Consider the following 22,435-nt stretch of genomic DNA (forward strand, 5'->3'; position numbering starts at 1 on the left):
CAAAGGGTACCCGAACAATCCAGGACTCGCAGAACTTCAGGCGAGCTCTAAAAACGCACCTCTTCAGGGAGGCATACCGCATTCCCTAAACAAACCCCTCTGTACCCCCCTGATAACATGCTCCCTGACCTACTGACTGCAATTCCTGCTAGCTACCATAAACCGCTCCTGCAGTCATACTGTTTCTGCCGTCACACAGCTAAATGTCTGACCATTGTCTATGTGTATAACATCCCTCACTCTCCACCTCGCCATACCGTGCACATCTCCAGCCCCTTTACCCTCTGTATCACCCCATTACTTGTAGTATGTAAGCTCGTTGGAGCAGGACCCTCACCCCTATTGTCTCCATCAGCTGATTACTATGTAACCGTGGTTCTGTAATGTTTGTACTTTTGTCTTTCTGTATTCCCCCTGTCTATGTATGCGCTGCGGGATATGTTGGCGCTATACACATAAAGATTATTATTATATCAAAATGACTGGACTAAAATGGGAACCCATTCTAACACTTGAGGAGAAATGAATAAAAGCAGTGAAGTCAGAATGCTGGTGTAAAAAGGGTCACATTTTTGCATAAATCCTAGGGGATTTTAGGGTCTTTTTCTTCTGGGCTCACCAGAGGGCCTGGATGATCAGGATGGTGCGGGCGGCCCTTGTTCCACTGAAATCACTATAAATTTATACCAGAAACTGGCAAAAATTCCAGGCGAAAATCTGGCCCGAGTTTTGTACATTACGAGATGCATAAATATGAACTCCATTCTTGTGAACGGACTTATTCACGGAGTGTTCTGTCTTTTGTTGTTCCTGCTCAACGCCTCGCCCATTGTTTTCAATGGGACCTTAAAAGACATCACATGGCACTAGAATGCGAGAGTAATGTGAGGTTTCCCATTGATGTCCCATTGAAATACGGGCCTGAGGATCACAAGTTCACAGAAGTGATGGGAGACGTTCTTGGATTAAAAACAGCTTCGCATTGAAGTGGAAAATGCACAATGGCAAACGCGATATCGGGCCGAGTTTCTCGGATCGATATCGCTCTCGGCTGTGTGAATATAGTCTAAGGCTTTATTTCATAGCCACGTATTGTGTCCGTGTATTTCATTATAGCCTATGAGGCTATCCATATGTGTTTTTCTCACATGGCCCATAAAATCGTATCATGTCCTAATCTGGTCCATAACACGTACTGAAGTAGGGCATGCAATACCCACTGTTTCCGCACATCGGACAAGGTATCTGTGTGCTCTCTCATGCGAGGTGTGCCCAAAAAGTAATGCGTCTCAAATCTATGCCAGGTTTCACATAGTGTAGATTTCAGGGGAGGCACACGGACGACCCAAGATGCGACAAATGTAGTAAGAGTCTCTTAACACATTTTGGTGCATCCTACTCCAAGACTAGTATATAAAATGCGCAAATCCCGTAAGACGTCGCACTTACTTTTCATACTCAACGGTTTTCATTTTAAAGCAGTAGTTCTCCAGGACGCGGCGAAGTTCGTGCTTCTGGATTTGTCCGTTTTGATTGTAATCGAAGAGCCGGCAGGACCGGACGATGTTTTTCAGATTCTTAGATATCTGTTGGTGGAAAATAAAGCCCAGCGTCAGCACAAAGTTCAGAATAATAAGGGGCTTATTACGCAATTGTTGGTAATAACAAGCCTCATCTAGAGAATGCGTACAATCATTGGAGAGCAACCCAGTCCATAGGGGGCGGTATTAAGTAGTTACTAGTGTAGAAGAACATCCAGCTTAAAGCAACCCTGTTGTTTCTGTCTCGGTTCAGGAGGGCGAGGGGGTTATATTACCTGGACTTGTTCTTCTCTGCCCTCCCTCTAATCTCCCAGGTCTGTGTCCTGCTTTCAGCAACCTTCGGTGGCCATAGCAATTTTCCAACTACCTAATGCACACTACACTGCTCTCATGATATCAATGCTGATCATGTGAGCAGCTCTGGCCAATCAGAGAGCAGATCTAATCTAACACTACCAATGCACTTTGGGGATTAGGTAGTCTGAAGTTTTCATTGGCCATCTTTTGTAGCCAAAAACAGGTCCTGGAACAAGTGGATTGGAGGGTCAGCAGGCAATAAAACCTCCTACACCTTCGGTTCTGGAACACAATTTTGACCCAAAACTGGAGGATCACTTTAAAAGGGTACTGTCATCTTAAACTTGTATGACCTGTTCTCAGAATATGCGATAAAAGTGTTATTCATACAGGTTCTATCTCTGGGGCCTGCACCTATGTCAGGACCATGTCTGACCACCCAAAGCCTGGCTGTATGCGGGCATGTGAATGGCATGTACGGAAACAGCATAGCAGAAGGAGTCATGGAAACAATGTAGCTCACTTCTATGGACGTTACAGAAACAGTATAGCTAAACCTGCTTGGCTGTTTCCGTAGTCCTGGCCACAATGTACAGAGAGCTAGTCCCATCTTGGTTGTGCCAGGAATATGCCTTTCATTTGCCCGGTCAATGTTCAAATGGGTTTGAAATGTGACAACGGCTTTTCGTAGGGCCTTTACACACTGCATTTCACAGACAAATCTCCTAAAAGGATTCATAGAGCAGCTGACTGGATGGCAACCAAAAGAACGTCCTTTTGGCCTCCGTTCAGCTGGTTTATGTCAAGGCTACGCTATTACATACAGAGGCGCTCAGTAAAAAACATACACCATGCGATATATGTATTTATGAACATGGGAGTCTATGAGTGACGGATGTCAATGGATATGGTTCAAGGCTTCCATGCAGTTGTTACCCCCCCCCCTTCCACCACTCTGCACCGCCTAAAGGCACTGTGACATGGGGCAACTGGCCTTCAGATAATCACTTAGAAAGGTGTTGAACTGTAGGAGCAATGACTGTAGGAGCAATGACTGTAGGAACAATGACTGTAGGAGCAATGGCTGTAGGAACAATGACTGTAGGAACAATGGCTGTAGGAACAATGACTGTAGGAGCAATGACTGTAGGAGCAATGACTGTAGGAACAATGACTGTAGGAGCAATGACTGTAGGAACAATGACTGTAGGAGCAATGGCTGTAGGAACAATGGCTGTAGGAACAATGGCTGTAGGAACAATGGCTGTAGGAACAATGGCTGTAGGAACAATGACTGTAGGAGCAATGACTGTAGGAACAATGACTGTAGGAGCAATGGCTGTAGGAGCAATGGCTGTAGGAGCAATGACTGTAGGAACAATGACTGTAGGAACAATGACTGTAGGAACAATGACTGTAGGAGCAATGGCTGTAGGAGCAATGACTGTAGGAACAATGACTGTAGGAACAATGACTGTAGGAGCAATGGCTGTAGGAGCAATGGCTGTAGGAACAATGACTGTAGGAACAATGACTGTAGGAACAATGGCTGTAGGAGCAATGGCTGTAGGAGCAATGACTGTAGGAACAATGGCTGTAGGAACAATGGCTGTAGGAACAATGACTGTAGGAGCAATGACTGTAGGAGCAATGGCTGTAGGAGCAATGGCTGTAGGAGCAATGGCTGTAGGAACAATGGCTGTAGGAGCAATGGCTGTAGGAGCAATGGCTGTAGGAGCAATGACTTTAGGAACAATAGCTGTAGGAACAATGACTGTAGGAACAATGACTGTAGGAACAATGACTGTAGGAGCAATGACTGTAGGAGCAATGACTGTAGGAACAATGACTGTAGGAACAATGACTGTAGGAGCAATGGCTGTAGGAGCAATGACTGTAGGAACAATGACTGTAGGAACAATGACTGTAGGAACAATGACTGTAGGAGCAATGACTGTAGGAGCAATGGCTGTAGGAACAATGGCTGTAGGAACAATGGCTGTAGGAGCAATGGCTGTAGGAGCAATGGCTGTAGGAGCAATGGCTGTAGGAGCAATGACTTTAGGAACAATGGCTGTAGAAACAATGACTGTAGGAACAATGACTGTAGGAACAATGACTGTAGGAGCAATGACTGTAGGAGCAATGACTGTAGGAACAATGACTGTAGGAACAATGACTGTAGGAGCAATGGCTGTAGGAGCAATGGCTGTAGGAACAATGACTGTAGGAACAATGACTGTAGGAGCAATGACTGTAGGAGCAATGGCTGTAGGAACAATGGCTGTAGGAACAATGGCTGTAGGAACAATGGCTGTAGGAACAATGACTGTAGGAACAATGGCTGTAGGAACAATGACTGTAGGAGCAATGACTGTAGGAGCAATGACTGTAGGAACAATGACTGTAGGAACAATGACTGTAGGAGCAATGGCTGTAGGAGCAATGGCTGTAGGAACAATGACTGTAGGAGCAATGACTGTAGGAGCAATGACTGTAGGAACAATGACTGTAGGAGCAATGACTGTAGGAGCAATGGCTGTAGGAACAATGACTGTGGGAACAATGACTGTGGGAACAATGACTGAAGGAACAATGACTGTAGGAACAATGACTGTAGGAGCAATGACTGTAGGAACAATGGCTGTAGGAACAATGACTGTAGGAGCAATGACTGTAGGAGCAATGGCTGTAGGAGCAATAGCTGTAGGAACAATGGCTGTAGGAGCAATGGCTGTAGGAACAATGACTGTAGGAACAATGACTGTAGGAGCAATGGCTGTAGGAACAATGACTGTAGGAGCAATGACTGTAGGAACAATGACTGTTCATTAGTGGTCTATCGAGATATCGTTTATAGAGGGATCTTCATGCAAATTCTTTCGCAAGTCGTTCAAAAACGAACAACTGTGACTTTACACCAGATGACTTTGATCAACCAGTGACTATTTTTGGTAAACTCAAATGACTATCAATTTATCGCTCATCACCTTGTAGGTGGCCATGTTTACACTGAATGACTATTGTTTGAATTTGCTCTTTTGACCAATTATTCTGTCAATAGTCATCCCACCTTAGAGGGGTGAGAAGGTGAGCGGAGGAGAACGAGCCGCTCACTCATTTTTTCACATTGAGAGTTTTCTTCACTATTCAATATATAGCAAAAAAGTGAAACCAAGATGTCTATTTTCACACTGCTTTAAGGGAGTGTATCACCTATACGCTTTTTTTTTTTACCAATTAAAACCAAATACTGAAACATAAACTTCACTAAATTGTTTTTGTTTCCTGATTGTAGATTTTTTTTTACTCCTATCGTCTGTACATAAGTATTAGGGTGCAGCCATCTTGCCTGAGTTGCAGTTACCCTTTGCACTCCATTTTTGGATTCAGGGTTTCCTAGGGGGATAACTCTTTCTGCCATTATACAATGGCGCCATCTGCTGGCTAGAGCCAGTACTGCAGTATGGGACATGCTGCAGAGGCCCCCCGACAACAGAGTGGTCAGTAATATACAGTAAGAATACCATGTCTGATGTCTTCTGACATCGGAGAAGTACAGTCTTCAATCAGAATGTCTTTAGACGTCAGACAGTGGATTGGAAAGGGTTAATAGCATTCAGAGATTTGCTTTACAATGGTTTTATGGGGCATAGGAACCTGTAGATTAGAGACGACTCATGGATTCCTATGGGAGAGCGTTGTGTGCATGCTCTGTTGACCTGTGCAGAGGTCATTGTGCAGGGAGGAGGAGGTGGGCTGTGACCATCATCCATTGTGAATGGTGGATTCTGTGTTATCTATATATAGGTCTCATCTTTCATTGTAATCCTGCCTGTGATGATAATAAGATGACAGCTGAGACGTTTACACAATGGGAACTGTCAAATTCAGGATGTGTTTTTATATGGATAAGGACATGGAAAAGTAAAAAAATCACCAAAAAATTCTAAAAAAATATAAAAGCTTCATTTAAACACTAGGTGATTTTCTGATTACACATTTCCTATTACCGGTATATCCTATAAGCTCCATAAACTAAGCTTGAGGGCTCACAGGGCAGTGTGTCCCAGCAAATACAATGAAGCGGAGGAGTCAACTCAATGGACCAAGTGATGACTTTGCAGATGGACAGCAAGGGACCGGGAAAACAGGTGAGTATGAAAGTCCCATCCCGCACTCATCATCCCCAGTCCTTCAAACCCATAATGTTAGTTTATAGGGCTCACTGGATGTGACAGGTTCCCATAAAGTGGTAATGCCTCATCTGGACACTGCCTTTCAAAAGATTATGGCACTGGATGAAGTTGCAGATTCCAATGGACAAGGTTCTAGGCTTTATATAATGGAGTAGGGCTATTAGGCAGGACAAATCCCTCCCCATCAGTGCTAACCACTGTCCCCCAATACCAGCCAAAATGACCCTATTAACAGCCATTGTGTCCAATGGGCATCATTTCTTGAGACAACTGCACCATCCTACTACATTTGCTGAACTTTTAACGCCCGCCTCATAGTTCAAAAAGCTATGGTTTAAAACATTTCCGGCGCCAGTACAATTTGGACAAAATACCCCCAAAATGTCCCTGTGCCCTCAAACTGCTCCAATCACAATCACAATGTAAGCCGCAGTGCCCCAGTGCTAACCGCAGTCTCCCAATGCCAGCCAGAATGACCCTATTAACAGCCACTGTGCTCCAGTTGGCATCACTTCTTCAGACAACGGCACCATCTTACTGAGTTTGGGGTATTTGGAAGGCTCGTCTTAAAATTCTAAAATCATTGGTTAACAACAATCCTGATCCCAGTAGAATTTCGCCAATTATCCCCCCCAAATCTCTTTGTGTCAAAGTTGAACACTCTGCTCTGCTAACCACTAAGCAAACTCCTTGTCCTTTGACTGACTTTGAAAATCGCCCCCAATCTCTTCCAGTTTACGGCTGCATTAAGGGCTCTCGGCACTCCTTCAGCACTTGGAATATTTACATAACAATATGAAGCAGGCAATCAAAGCGGAAAATCGCTCCCCCGAGGGGCCGTTTTATTGACATCTTCTCAGGAGTTTGTATGGGTGAACCGGTCATGCGAAACCATCCCTAGCAGTTAGGTCAGTGACAGTCTACCACCTACATGTGGGCATGGGCCAGGCATCACGCCTCTACAGTGCCCTGGCGGGCGATTCGGGTCATTTTATGGGCCATTGTTGTTGTTTTTTTTTCATTTTTTCTTTTGCGTTATTGTCTTGAAATTGTCATTGTAGAAGAAAGACGAAGAAGATAAAAAAAAAGACACAGATGAGCAGATATCAAGAGACATTCGCTACTAAATGAACTGGAACAGGATAAGTATCTAGACAGTGAGGTTGTGCGTTCTGGCTGTATTCCTGCAGTAGCGCGGTCTAACTTGTCTTTCTCTATTGATTCCATCTGTTTACACTCTACAGAGTATTGGCGCCCTGCTGTGAATATATCCTATTTACCAGCTGGTAGCTTTGGAAGCCTTCCAGGCCCTGGCAGTCTGCCTAGAAAAACAAATGGAGTTTATTACTTTGTTCGTCTTCTGTTTTTAATTAACTGTAGTGTCCAGTATGGCTAGTTGACTTGCATTTACATAAAAATTAATGTGTTTAAGGATGAGCCGGCATTCCCCCGGTTGGGTCCGGCTTGGTACGTGGACCTGTTGGGACTCGTGCTGCTTTCCAGACTAGCAAAGATGATGGTAGTATATGAATGACCTGACGCTTTGTAAGACACAGATGATATATTGGATTACAACTGGATGTGGAGACCTCTGACCTGCGGATGGTAGGGGCACCCGTGACAATGCTGACAATATGTTCTCTGAGTGACTTGGGTATGGGCAGCTGGATGGCAATATAACGTGGTGGCAAGGATGGTTTGCAGCAGAACAACACTTTATCACTATAGGAGGGCACGGTTACTTCAACATTACTTTCAATGGTCACAATCTCAATTAAGCCATTAAGCTTCACAGTCTCTATATAAACACCATGCAGCCTTTGACTCGGTGACTAGTCCTGAGGGGGACCTTCCTGATACAGGGGCAATAACATGGATAGTTGGCTTGGCTGATAGTTTCTTCTCACTTACTGTGGTGTCCCTCACCCGGAGCATTGCCCGTTCCACAGTTCTGTGGCCATAGAGGCTGATGAATGAGCCAAAGCACTAACCCTGTTGCTGCCTTCCTTCGGCCCTTGGTACTTTCTCAGCAGCCTTAGCTTCCATCTCTCTCATCTAGCACCTGTTTGATCTGCGGCCTGGTCTTTGGGCAGTTGTCGTCGGGTCTAGGCACAAGGCACATTCACTGGGCCATACCATCCTGTGAGGTGGTGCTAGCTCTCACTTGGGTCTCATTGGCCTTTATTAAGCCTTGGTGGTCACTGGACTCTATTGTTTAGATCTTTCTGTCTCTCTTTGGCCCTGATCGATTAGAGCTACTCTTGCACCCCACTAGGCTAGACACAGGCACCGCATGCTTGTCTTGTGCAGGCGGGCCCCGCCTATACCCCCGTCAGGGGGCTGTGGCCGCACATATAGCTCGCACTGCATTAAACTGCAGAACAACACTGTAACCATATTATTACATGTACAGTAAGCTGATTGACAGCCTTCACAGGGTGGTCCCATCAGAACAACCGTCTTTGCTGTGTTACCAAGGATCACTCCTGGTCATAAGTTGTTCTTGATGAAGGGCCAGTATATCAACACAACAGGCATCCATTGAAATCAGTCATGTAATATACAGGTGCGTTGAGTACTCCAGTCTATGAGCCATCTTTGTCCAGAACAGGACCCACATCTAATAACTCCATATGACCTAATAGGGGATATGACTAGCACTGCAAGTCTTGGTCGTTGCATCTTAAAGGGGACATTCTACCAAAAGAAGTTACTCTTATCCCCAAGATAGGGTATAGCTAGCTGATCGGTGGGGTTCAACCATCGGGATCCTCACTGATCACGAGTAAGGGGTTCCAAGGGGTCCTGGATGAATGAGCCTGAGCAAGATCGATAAAGGTCCCAGCAGTTGCACCCCACAAATTAGCTACTTATCTATTATCCACAGGACACATAACTTCTTTAACAGGGACAACCCTCATAAGATCCCATGACCAAGGGCATGTTCGGCTCTGCTCCGCTTTACCTCTGGGGACCTTCATCTACAATATCTCCAGATCTGAGAACCCCCAGAAACATTCATAAACATCTAAAAAAAATACTTTTTGGTGTAAAGTAGGCCAAGTAAAAGGTGGTCTAAACTTAGCGGTCCACAAATGATCATTCAGCAGAGCTACTGTGATAAATATGGCGCACTTTAAGACTGACTAGTCTAAGTCTGCACTCTTCAACGTTCAGTAAATAAGCCCCAATGTGTGTTACTGTTCGTAGTGCACTGGATGGTCATTGTTAAAGGACTACCATTGAGGTTGTGCAAGTCTCACTTTTCCTCTGTCCAAGAACGGGAAAGACCTCCACAGATCCAGTCTTATAGGGGGTGTACCAAAATTGACTTTTATCACCCATCTAAAGGATAGGTAATAAAAGCCTGGTGGGGGTTGCACCACTAAGACCCTCACTGATTCCGAGAACAGGAATCCCGTATCCCACTCTTCTCGTTACTGTGAGCTCACTGCACCCACTCGCAGTGACATGGAGCTTGCCCGATGCCGCTCCATTCATTTAAAGGGGGCTAACGGAAATAGTTGGTTACAGGCCCTTCACTATCTCTGACACTACCATTGAAGATGAATGCAGCAGCACCATGCATGCTTGACTGCCACTCTATTGAGTTTTCTCCTGACTGCCAGGAAAGGGGAATAACGGACCCCCATTTTCACAGCGGAGACCCCCAACGATCTGACTTTTATCACCTATTCTATTGATATGTTATAAAAGTCAATCTTGGTACGACTCCTTTAAGGTACCATATACACCATCAATAGCTATTGGACAAATGTTGGTCAACAGCTATTCCTCCCAGTTCCCCCATATGCGTAAGCACACTTTTTGGCTGGACAGTCATGTGTTTTCAATAGCAAGCTGCAGTCAGACAGTCCTGGCAGTGGCTTATATCAAAATTGACAAAAGTATCGGGTGCTGAGACGTTCGGTCCCGTCAAAACATTTGGGTTTAGATTCTTCTTGACTAATGTGTATGGAGGCATTTATATATTGGATGCCTAGAGCATATGCACAATAGAGTCAACCCAGGGGCGTAACTAAAGGCTCAGGGGCCCTGATGCAAAAGGTGAGCTGGGCCCCCCCTCTATCTGTACCCGTACCCATACCTAAACCATGCTGCACAGAGACATAACTTGAAGCTTCTGAGCGCCAATGCAAAACCTGTAACAGGGCCCCCAACTATAATGCTTTATTCATATTACTGGGCTCCCTATATGGAGAAGAGAGGCCTTATGGGCCCCCTAAGGCTCCTGGGCCCGGGTGCAACCGCATCCCCTGCATCCTCTATAGTTACGCCCCTGAGACAACCCCTGCAGCTGGAGAAGAGAGGCTCAGCTAAGGTGGGCCTATTTCCTACTTCAAAGGCCATGTGAACCTGTCCAGAAGCAATACCGCCCCCTGTAGACTCAAATGAGAAATGTAGGGGTAAAAATGGTACTAAGATGAGAGAGTATGGTGACAAGACGCAGCACTGCGAGAGGTCCCCCTCTTCTCTACAGCCTGATAGGGCTACAGGGATAGAGCAGCAGCATGTGAATGGTTAATAATGAGAATTCCACGGGATGTCTTTTAGACGGACCCCTCCGGCTTCTCCTGCAGCCGTTCTTCATACGCTCGCAGCACTGGGGTGACCCTGTTCATCACGCTCGGCGTCTTCTCTCTCCCCGATAGTGCTTTATTTATAATGTCGGTATAATTTCGCAGAGACGTGATTAAAGTCAATAATTTAGAAAAGACGTTTATTGCACACGAGCTAAAATGTTCGGCGCTTCTCCAGACCCACCGGCAGTGAAGGGATTAACTGATGTACAATAAGCAGTCGTCTTTTTATCATCCCTCTGACAAACGTAAGAGGTGGAAAAATGTGCGAGAGATATAGTCCGGGACCCTGTAATACTCAGCAGCGCCATCAAGGGGCCGAAACGGTAATAAATCACGGAAGAGTCAGCAATTATGAACACAATGTAATTTCCTAATATTTTCATACTTCAAACTTCCAGTGGCGCTAAAAGGAGCGGGGAGCCTGCGAGACGAACCAAACGGCTGGCAGCAAAACCATCCTGTTCTGACGGCTAAGAAGAAAGAGCGCAAAGTATTATATGATCCGTAATAAGTCTATCGCCTTAAGAGTCGCCCCTTAGGCCCTGTCTATGGAATGTTTTTTTAATGTGTGGATACGAAATCTGCGTGGTGTACGCATGCCATTATGTTCAATGAGAATCCATCCCATAGGTGATACTAATGTGCCGGCCTCAGATTAGATGGCAAAATATGCAGAATTCTTTTGTCCCACTGTTATACAAAAAAACATATATATATTGCACTGATAAGCATTCTGCCTGTATTCTACTTGTGCAGAGAGCAGCGTATCCACACCAGAACAGCTCAGTGAATAAATACTGTACCAGAAACAAGCTAAATACATAGATACAATACCAGAATCAAGCTCAGTACATAAATACTGTACCAGAAACAAGCTAAATACATAGATACAATACCGGAATCAAGAACATAACATACATACAGCATCAGAACCAACCTCAGTATATATAGATACAATACTAGAATCAAGCTCAGTACATAAATAGAGTAGCAGAACCAAGAGACTGTGTTGCAGGGGAGTGAAAGGGTTGACAGCAGCTTCTCAGAACATTAGAAAGGAGGAGACAAAGCCAGGAGGAGGATCATCTATGAAACGCTGAGGAAGAGGATCATTAATGCCCACCTATAAGCTGGTGGTCGGTGCCCTCTGCGACTGCACGGCTCCCACATAGCTGAGGCCAGCCATATTCATGAACAATAAATAAATAACATCAATTCTTGACACGCGTTGCACATGAAATCCCTGTCAGGATATCCGCATGCAAATGAATGAACCCTACTGAATGGGCTAATCTGGGTGCGGACCGGCGGCATCTTCTAATGCAAATTATTAGGTTTCTGAGACGAGCCCGCATGGGATTTTTCTTACTATGTTCACACGGTCGAAAATAATGCAAATCAGACTAAATCTGTGCTGAATCTGCGTCCCATTCAGTTCCATTTCAGATCTGTGTTCCCTATGGGAGTGATCGCACACAGCCTGCAGCTTTGAGACTGCTGCCCCGTCCGCACAGCGAGGGCACTGTAACAGACTCCTGGCAGCATACCCTATGAGCACCATAACTTATGGTGCTGAGAACTAGTGGTAGGTTCTCTTTAAATGGGGCTAATTCATTTATAGATCCGTGGTATCTTCTAATGCAGATCCCGGAAAGAAGCCAGAGGCTCGGCCATGTCCACTTTTATCGATGTGGATTTCATTGTATGAACTTCAAGAATTAATGAGGATTTTGGCGCAGATTACACAAAAAAACCTTAAAGAAGTCAACAAAATAAACCACACAGATTGTTGCCCATGCCGTGGGGAAAACATCTGCGAGAGCATGCTTCTTATTCTTGTGGATTAGCTAAGACTGAGACTAATCCTTGTGCAGATCTGCCGCAGAATTCCAAGTACCCGCCTTGGTTCTTTTGTCACAGATCCTCTTGCAAGTAGACACTAGGCTTGCCATAGGCAAATCCGTGACGAGTGGAAATACCGTAAGGGCCTTTTACACTGGGCGATTAGTTCCATCCAAGGAGCATTGGTCAACGAGATTGTTGCTCATTTAAACAGTGGGCTGATGCCAGCTGTACTGGAAGCAATCATTGCACATCCCCTGCTCACATGGGGAGATGTGCTGCCGACAACCAAGATTTTTTCAGCAGCAGCAAATGTTTGTTCGTCAGTTAATTAGGGGCATATTTACACGGCTTCATGATCGGGCAATGGGACGTTCAGGTGAATATTCTTGCCCAGTCACTGCCTGCATGAAAAGTCTTTAAGCAGGCATGTATCATAGAGACTAACACATAGAGGGCCCACTAATGTGGTGGTAGCAACTTATGTTGGTCTCATCGCCACAGGCAATCATTAGAAGATTAATACCAAAGGCAAGACCCATAGGGTAGGTGTTGTGGCGGTTCCGGAATTGGTGCCGTGCAGGTTTTGCAGGTGGTTCTCCATCTTCTGGCCCTGCTGGCTGTGGTATTGGGTGAGACGGGCTTAGCTGCACCTGAGGATTATTATCAGGCTATTTAGTCTGGCTGAAGCGGGACAGAATTGCCATTGAATCTTGTCTAGCTCTGCCTGTGATCTCAGTCAGAGATCTCTTCTGGATTGCTTATTTGCCTGCTGCATCTAAGCTAAGTTTGTCTTTCTGTTCTATTGTTCTATTTCTTATGTTTCCCCTGCCCCACGTGGGGTAACTAAGGGCTGAGGTACAAGGTCAGGTAAGTCCTTGTCAGGGCGAATTGCCTGCTTTTAGGCAGGTCCCTGTCCCTGAGGTTATTTTGATAGGAAAAGAGTTCCCATGTTTTGGTTTGTTTTTGTTGTTACACAGCTTGCGCACATTTGTGAGAGATTTGCGTGTTACAGTTCTAGCACATCCTGGGTAGATGTGACAGTAAGGGTGGAGACCACTGCTATAGGAGCTGCAGTCCCATGCAAACCTATATATTACAGCCCCATATATACACTGAGCTAGTAATTATTAGGAAATTATAGTACCAGTGTTTCTGGTGGCGCCACAAAGCTCTGCTACATGCACGTCACACATACACACAGCTCTGCTACATGCACTTCACACACACACACAACTCTGCTACATGCACGTCACACACACACAGATCTTTTAAGTTGCTTTCATATATGAGCTGCACGTGATTGATGAACTTTAGCAGCTCGCTGAGGAGACATGTTCACTCGTAGCTTTCGCATATCTGCTGAACAAGATTTACAAACTTCAGCTGGTGGCTGAGGTGACATCATGGCTTGTTGCTGTGTCATGTAAGCTGCATTAGCTTCACGGTGGAGTTGAACTCTCTGTGGTGACAAGTTTGCACGACAGTGATGGTTTGTTCCAACACTGGACAACAGTTGACGATTAGATGAAGGCTGGACTGATGTTGGCAGCATTAGCACTTGAGATGACATGATATCATGTTCAGGAGATGTGAAGATAGGGGGGAAGGACTATGCTTCAATGTTGTTGGTCAATATGCACCGCCGGCTACGTATGTGGACATTTGTGAGGTGTCATTTATTGGAGTCTCCACACAGGTGTGCAGCTACAAACTGCCAGACTGAGTACTGCTGTATCCATAGCAACTGAGACCACGGGGGTTTGTGGAGGATGTAGTCTGCCCATAATCCCTCATTCAGCTCAGAGACCATGTTACTGATCACATAATGGTGACATCATCACAGGTCCTATTAGCACATGAGCTATGTATGTGTACACTTGTAAGGTATCATTTATTGGAGTCTCCACTTAGGTGTGCAGTAGTCTCACAACCAGGTACAAACTTCCAGACTGAGTACTGCTGTATCCAGAGCAACTGAAGCTGCAGGGGTTTGTGGGGGATGTAGTCCACCCATAATCTCTGATTTAGTGCACAAGGAGAATAAAGGACCTGTGATGATGTCACAGTCATGTGATCAGGGGCGGAGCTAAGAGCCGGTAACGGATTACATGATGGTGACATCAGCACAGGTGCTTATGAAATAAATGTAAGACTGGCAGCATGCAAAGGTGCAGTAGAAAAAAAAACGTTTATTCTCCCATCACAATAGACAGCATCGTTTCAGCCTGACAGCCTTCCTCAAGCCAGTCCTACATTTATTTCATGTGGACTTCCTGTGGAGTTTGTGATTTGAAACTCCTTGACTGGCTGGTGCATTTGAACAGCCTGGTCCAGTGTGGGATACTGTTGGTGCTCTGCATGTAACTCACACAGCACACACGGACTGACAGACAAGTGGTCGTTAGCATTATAAACCACCACATAGTAGCGCGTTGGACCTCCTTTAGCCTTCAGATCTGCAGCAATTTATCATGGTGTAGATTCCACTTGGTGATCAAATTGTTTTGCAGGAATATCGGCCCCTGCGGACAGGAAGTTATATGGAGGTGCTGATATGTTCTGATCAGCTGACAGGAAGGGGTCATCGATTCATGCTGCTTGTGCCAAATTCTGACCTGACATCAGCACGGGGCAACAGAATTTGGGTTCATCTGAACAGGTGATGCTTTACTGCTGCTCAGTGATACAATTTTTGGAGTCTCGTCTCTCTGGTTTTCTTAGACACAATGATGCTGGAACTGGTGGTCTGCTGTTATACCCCAGCCGTACTAAGGAATGGCGAGTTGTGCATTTAGACACGTTAGTTAGAGCGCCAGCATTGTATATGGCTGCAACTTGCTTTATTATGAACTGAGTGTTGGTCAGAATAATTTTTGACATCCTCCTTTGACCCCTTTCGACCATGAGTTGTTTCTATCCTCAGGATCCCCTTTTGCTAGATGTTTTTCCTCAATCACACCATTCTTGGTATACTCCCCACTTCATAACACAAGAAACCTTCACAAGATCAGTAGTCAAATCCTGGCCAGGTCGATGATCGGACCTCGGAAGTCGCTCAGATCGCTGGATTTTCCCATCTAATGTGGATTCACACTGAAACTGATCCACGGAAAATGTGATTTTATGCTGCACTCCGGGGTCACAGCTTTAATTTCCATACACGGAAGCGCCAATTGTGAAAAAGCTGGGGTCTCTAAAAAATGGGCCATTCAATGTATGTACCTTTATACGGAATGGGATGGGGTGCTGGTACAGGTTTGGGACCCCAAACCTTCAAGCTATACCTCCAAAGGTGTCAGCTTCCACTGATAAGGGGGCAGCAAACATGGTGGAACCACACTACAGAATTACTGCTCTGCAATTATAAGTTGAGGGATAGTCATGATGACGTTGCACAACCTCAATGGAAGGGGCTAAAAAGGACAAGGGACAATGCAGGCAAATGTCAGGGCTCCTAACTCGCGATGGAAAGGTAACGCAGCTCCAGTTACATTTTTACAGCTGGGCCCATCTCTGCCCAGGTTGAGGCTGGTACATTGCTATATACTTATAAAGGCTGATTAGTGATAAGTAAAGAGCAAATCTTCACCGTGAATTAAAGCTTTTTGTGTCAATGTAAAAATCTCCTAGTAGCCGAAAAAAGCAACGGCGCCATCTAGAAGGCAAGCTAATGTACTGCACCCATCAATCATGGCTAATTAATCAACTCCCTATTAATTGTGAATACCTCGATAATCTTGTATCATGTCATTAGAAAAGTGTATGGGTGAAGGAATAAGACACGCCAGACACCGCGGGTCTGTTATATTCTCGTTAGGTAGCCGCCCGCACAAGATATATTAACGAGTTAAATCGAAAGATCTGTACCTTAGAACAAGATCAGGCAGCTGTAACAAGGTGTCTCTAATTACCATATAATTAGCTAATTCTAATTAACCTAGATTTTAATTATCACCAGGCACTAACCTGAAAACCTGAGGGCATAGGTATAGCATAAGGGAGGAGTACGTGAGAATCACATATCAAATAGTAGATTGTAACTGAACTACATTGGGACCTGTGCATGAGGAGAACACAAGAGAACAGCTTTTAATAGCCCCAATAGGAAATATAGAGGTGTGTGCGTGTGTATATATATATATATATATATATATATATATAAAACACACACACATGGGGTGGACAAAAATATAGAAACACTGTACAAAATGCATGCCTTAAACTACACTGGATTATGAATCATATTTCAATAAGACATGTAGAGACCGATTTTAAGTGGAGGTAATATGACACAGAGGCTGCCAGGCAGAAGGGTATATCTGCCCAAGCAACAAGGTTCCATTGGTCAGGAGTTTGAGCCACTCGGCTGCTGTTACAAGCTGGATCCGAAAACCACTCAGAGCAGGGCAAGAGGTGAAGTAAACACAAATTTGCCAGGAAAGCTCTCAGCCAAGCAGGGGTCAAAAGGGCAGCTCAGTGCTAATGACTAAAATCACATGCATTTCGTATGGTGCTTCCATATATTTGTTCACCCTATATAGTCTGCAGTGCTATTTCTGTGTCCAAAAAAAGGGGAAACCCAGCAGAACGAAAACATACTGAAGACAAATATAAAGATGGAATGGGAGAAATTGAATTGGGAGAAAAAAATTGAAGGGTTTATTGTATTTTTCTGTTACTAATGGCTTATTTACACCAGCGTATATCGGCCGGCGTTCCCATCTGAGCAGTGCCCCCTTTCCCTCCCCCTCACCGACTCTCTGTCTCTTTCCTCCACTCCGGTGTTTGCAATGGGAGGTGGAGCTACGCTCCGATTGTCCCACCCACTCCTATTCCTGGCTATGGACAAGGGGCAGGAGGGGACCCTGCCCACTCCCATTGCAAACCGCTCGGAGGGAGTAGAGAAGCAGAGAGTCGGTGAGGGAGGGGGGGACTGCTCAGATGAAAATGCCGGCCGATATACGCTTGTGGAAATAAGTCCTAAGGATGGAAAAGAGGAATGGAATTTGTGCAGGACACAAAACGCTCTTGTGAATTGAGCCTTAGTTATGTCTCCCACTCCATGTCTGTTATCGTACTCCAACACTGTATAGTGATATACCAATATGTAATCTTCTAATCCATTTGGAACGTACAACCGTCAAATGTGCATTAACAGTTAAAACGGCTTCTCACTGTATGTGAATTAATCAGGTTGTGTGTCGCCTCGGCACGGAGACACTTAACGTGTCACCTACTAGTGAGATAACACTACACATGCTGCAGGAGACAGAGGCAGATGTCTCCACTCCCTTCCACCCTTGTAAGGTGCAAATTCGCACCTGCTGCCATCTTCATGTTCATGTTTGGTATAAAAAATGAGAAATGTGACAGTCTAATTTATGCTACAGAAAATATGGTTAACTCTATGAGAACCGCAAAAAACCTAAATCATTTCATGTACTTTTTATAATGTCATCGCAATACAAGCCCATCCGAGGTCCCAGAGTGGGGAAACCCACTCTATGATGTCCTTATGCCATAACAAAAGCATTTGTATAAAAATATTCATGATGATGTTTACTTGTAATACCCAACCTAACCACATGGAATGCTGTTAAAATAAGCAATAAGCATAAAAAACTTTCATTCAGACATGTAGAACAATGCACCACCAAGTGGTAAAAACATTTATTGCAGAATTTTACAGTTTGTGCTCCGTAAAATAAAAAGACACAGAAAAAGCGAAAAATGTAAGGTTCAGAATAAGGCTATCTCCCCTCACAATGCTTTCCAGCTTGCTTACAGTTCTGTTATTTTTCTAGATCCATAGAAAAGAAGAGAGATATCAACTTATAAAATCATTGGTGTCAAAGAAAATTGCCCCATTAAAGGGATTTTGTTTTATGATATGTCAATTCCATATGTTATAAAGCTCTGCACTCCTTATGGGCTCCTATGAAGGATTTGTCAGTTATATCCTCTGCTATATACCTATGCGCGGTCATCAGCTCTCACCTTTTGATGCAGTCCCATAGGTAGGGTCAGACTACTGCCCCTAAAAGCTTTTGGCCTGTTTAAATGAGTATCCCCATCTCCATTTTTCAAGACGAAGATGGGAAACCCTAGCCACTCCGTTCCAACCACCAGTCTAAAACAGCTGAGAACTTAGTACAATGCTATATCCTTAGCTCTCATTGAAGTGAGTGGGAGCTACGGATACAGCATAGTGCGCTATGGAGTTACGGAAACAGCGTAACGCGTTTTGCTATGTTGTTTCTATGGCTCCCATTCACTTCAATGAGAGCTACAGAAACAGTGCCGCTCTAAGTGTTTGTCTGTTTCCGTAGGCTCCGGACGGGTGGCCAGTAGCTATAACAGAAGTTTCCCATATTGGCAATGAAAAGCCGAGATGGGAATACCCCTTTAAGAAATGTATTGCCAAAAGATAAGTGATGACTTGTGTCTCTTCACTCATATTTGGGACTACAACTCTGCAGTCTATACAATCAGTGGCGGTCCCGGCTACCAGCCCCTCATGTCCTTCCATCATGCATTTGCTTTATACATCATAAGAGCTGCTTCTATATGGGTGTTACAATATAAAGCTGTAATATTTTACCATCAGTTTCAGTCGTGTTTCCAGCTCGCTGAGAGTCATTACTTGGTTGGCTTGAGAGCAGCTCAATCTGAAAAAAGGAAAGTATTATCAACCAGTTCAATCGGAGAAACCATATTTATCAGTTCTGACGGAGGGGTCACATTTATAAGTTCTGACGGAGAGGTCACATTTATAGGTTATAACGGAGAGGCCACATTTATGAGTTCTATCGGAGAGCCCACATTTATCAGTTCTATCGGAGAGGCCACATTTATAAGTTATAACGGGGAGGCCACATTTATAAGTTCTATCAGAGAGGCCACATTTATATCGGACTAGAGTTGAGATGTGGCCTCTCCGAGAGAACTTATAAATGTGACCTCATCGTCAGAACTTATAAATGTGGCCTCTCCGCCAGAGCTTATAAATGTGGTTTCTCTGATGGAACCTATAAATGTGGCCTCACCGTCAGAACTTATAAATGTGACCTATCGCATTTATAAGTTTCATCGGAGAGGCCACATTTATAAGTTCTGACCGAGAGGCCACATTTATAAGTTCTGACCGAGAGGCCACATTTATAAGTTCTAACCGAGAGGCCACATTTATAAGTTCTATCAAAGAGGCCACATTAATAAGTTCTATTGTAGAGGCCACATTTTTAGGTTTTATCGGAGAGGCCACATTTATAAGTTCTAACCGAGAGGCCACATTTATAAGTTCTGACAGAGAGGTCACATTTATAGGTTTTATGGGAGAGGACACATTTATCAGTTCTATCGGAGAGGCCACATTCATGAGTTCTATCGGAGAGGCCACATTTATAAGTTCTATCGGAGAGGCCACATTCATGAGTTCTATCGGAGAGGCCACATTTATGAGTTCTATCGGAGAGGCCACATTTATGAGTTCTATCGGAGAGGTCACATTTATGTGTTCTATCGGAGAGGCCACATTTATGTGTTCTATCGGAGAGGCCACATTTATGTGTTCTATCGGAGAGGCCACATTTATGTGTTCTATCGGAGAGGCCACATTTATGTGTTCTATCGGAGAGGCCACATTTATGAGTTCTATCGGAGAGGCCACATTTATGAGTTCTATCGGAGAGGTCACAATTATAAGTTCTATCAGAGAGGCCACATTTATGAGTTCTATTGGAGAGGCCACATTTATGTGTTCTATCGGAGAGGCCACATTTATGTGTTCTATCGGAGAGGCCACATTTATGTGTTCTATCGGAGAGGCCACATTTATAAGTTCTATCGGAGAGGCCACATTTATGAGTTCTATCGGAGAGGCCACATTTATGAGTTCTATCGGAGAGGCCACATTTATGAGTTCTATCGGAGAGGTCACAATTATAAGTTCTATCAGAGAGGCCACATTGATGTGTTCTATTGGAGAGGCCACATTAATAAGTTTTATTGGAAAGGTCACATTTATAAGTTCTAATCAGAGAGGCCACATTTATAAGTTCTATCAGTGAGGCCACATTTATAAGTTCTATCGGACTAGAGTTGAGATGTGACCTCTCCGAGAGAACTTATAAATGTGACCTCATCGTCAGAACTTATAAATGTGGCCTCTCCGCCAGAGCTTATAAATGTGGTTTCTCTGATGGAACCTATAAACGTGACCTCACCGTCAGAACTTATAAATGTGACCTATCGCATTTATAAGTTTCATCGGAGAGGTTACATTTATAAGCTCTGACCGAGAGACCACATTTATAAGTTCTATCAGATAGGCCACATTAATAAGTTCTGACGGAGAGGCCACATTAATAAGTTTTATCGGAGAGGCCACATTTATAAGTTCTGATGGAGAGGCCACATTTATAAATTTTGACGGAGAGGTCACATTTATAAGTTCTATTGGAGAGGCCACATTTATGAATTCTATCCGAGAGGCCACATTTATGAGTTCTATCGGAGGGGCCACATTTATAAGTTCTGACAGAGAGGCCACATTTTTAGGTTTTATCGGAGAGGCCACATTTATAAGTTCTGACAGAGAGGCCACATTTATAGGTTTTATCGGAGAGGTCACATTTATAAGTTCTATCAGAGAGGCCACATTAATGAGTTCTATCGGAGAGGCCACATTTATCAGTTCTATCGGAGAGGTCACATTTATAAGTTCTGACGGAGAGAGGCCACATTAATAAGTTTTATTGGAGAGGCCACATTTATAAGTTCCATCAGAGAGGCTACATGTATAAGTTCTGACGGAGAGGCCACATGTATAAGTTCTGACGGAGAGGCCACATTCATAGGTTTTATCGGAGAGGTCACATTTATAAGTTCTATCGGAGAGGCCATATTTATGAGTTCTATCCGAGAGGCCACATTTATAAGTTCTGATGGAGAGGCCACATTTATAAGTTCTATCGGAGAGGCCACATTTATAAGTTCTGACAGAGAGGCCACATTTATAAGTTCTGACAGAGAGGCCACATTTATAAGTTCTGACAGAGAGGCCACATTTATAAGTTCTGACAGAGAGGCCACATTTATAAGTTCTGACAGAGAGGCCACATTTATAAGTTCTGACAGAGAGGCCACATTTATAAGTTCTGACAGAGAGGCCACATTTATAAGTTCTGACAGAGAGGCCACATTTATAGGTTTTATCGGAGAGGTCACATTTATAAGTTCTGACAGAGAGGCCACATTTATAAGTTCTGACAGAGAGGCCACATTTATAAGTTCTGACAGAGAGGCCACATTTATAAGTTCTGACAGAGAGGCCACATTTATAGGTTTTATCGGAGAGGTCACATTTATAAGTTCTATCAGAGAGGCCACATTAATGAGTTCTATCGGAGAGGCCACATTTATCAGTTCTATCGGAGAGGCCACATTTATAAGTTCTATCAGATAGGCCACATTAATAAGTTCTGACGGAGAGGCCACATTAATAAGTTTTATCGGAGAGGCCACATTTATAAGTTCTGATGGAGAGGCCACATTTATAAATTTTGACGGAGAGGTCACATTTATAAGTTCTATTGGAGAGGCCACATTTATGAATTCTATCCGAGAGGCCACATTTATGAGTTCTATCGGAGGGGCCACATTTATAAGTTCTGACAGAGAGGCCACATTTTTAGGTTTTATCGGAGAGGCCACATTTATAAGTTCTAACCGAGAGGCCACATTTATAAGTTCTGACAGAGAGGTCACATTTATAGGTTTTATGGGAGAGGACACATTTATCAGTTCTATCGGAGAGGCCACATTCATGAGTTCTATCGGAGAGGCCACATTTATAAGTTCTATCGGAGAGGCCACATTCATGAGTTCTATCGGAGAGGCCACATTTATGAGTTCTATCGGAGAGGCCACATTTATGAGTTCTATCGGA

General features: G+C 44.2%; 1 protein-coding gene across 2 annotated transcripts in view; it reads right to left on the reverse strand.

Moving 5' to 3' along the window:
- Positions 1 to 22,435, reverse strand: part of EFCAB6 (EF-hand calcium binding domain 6) — a 164,755-nt gene that overhangs the window by 112,578 nt on the left and 29,742 nt on the right. For both annotated transcript variants that reach the window (XM_066590371.1, XM_066590370.1), the window contains exons 5-6: positions 19,088 to 19,154; positions 1,450 to 1,586 (exon numbers count right to left, since the gene is read on the reverse strand). In XM_066590371.1, coding sequence (XP_066446468.1) covers positions 1,450 to 1,586; positions 19,088 to 19,154 — 204 coding nt within the window. The remainder of the gene's footprint in view (positions 1 to 1,449; positions 1,587 to 19,087; positions 19,155 to 22,435) is intronic.

This window comes from Eleutherodactylus coqui, chromosome 2 (assembly GCF_035609145.1).
Source record: "Eleutherodactylus coqui strain aEleCoq1 chromosome 2, aEleCoq1.hap1, whole genome shotgun sequence".
NCBI lineage: Eukaryota > Metazoa > Chordata > Amphibia > Anura > Eleutherodactylidae > Eleutherodactylus > Eleutherodactylus coqui.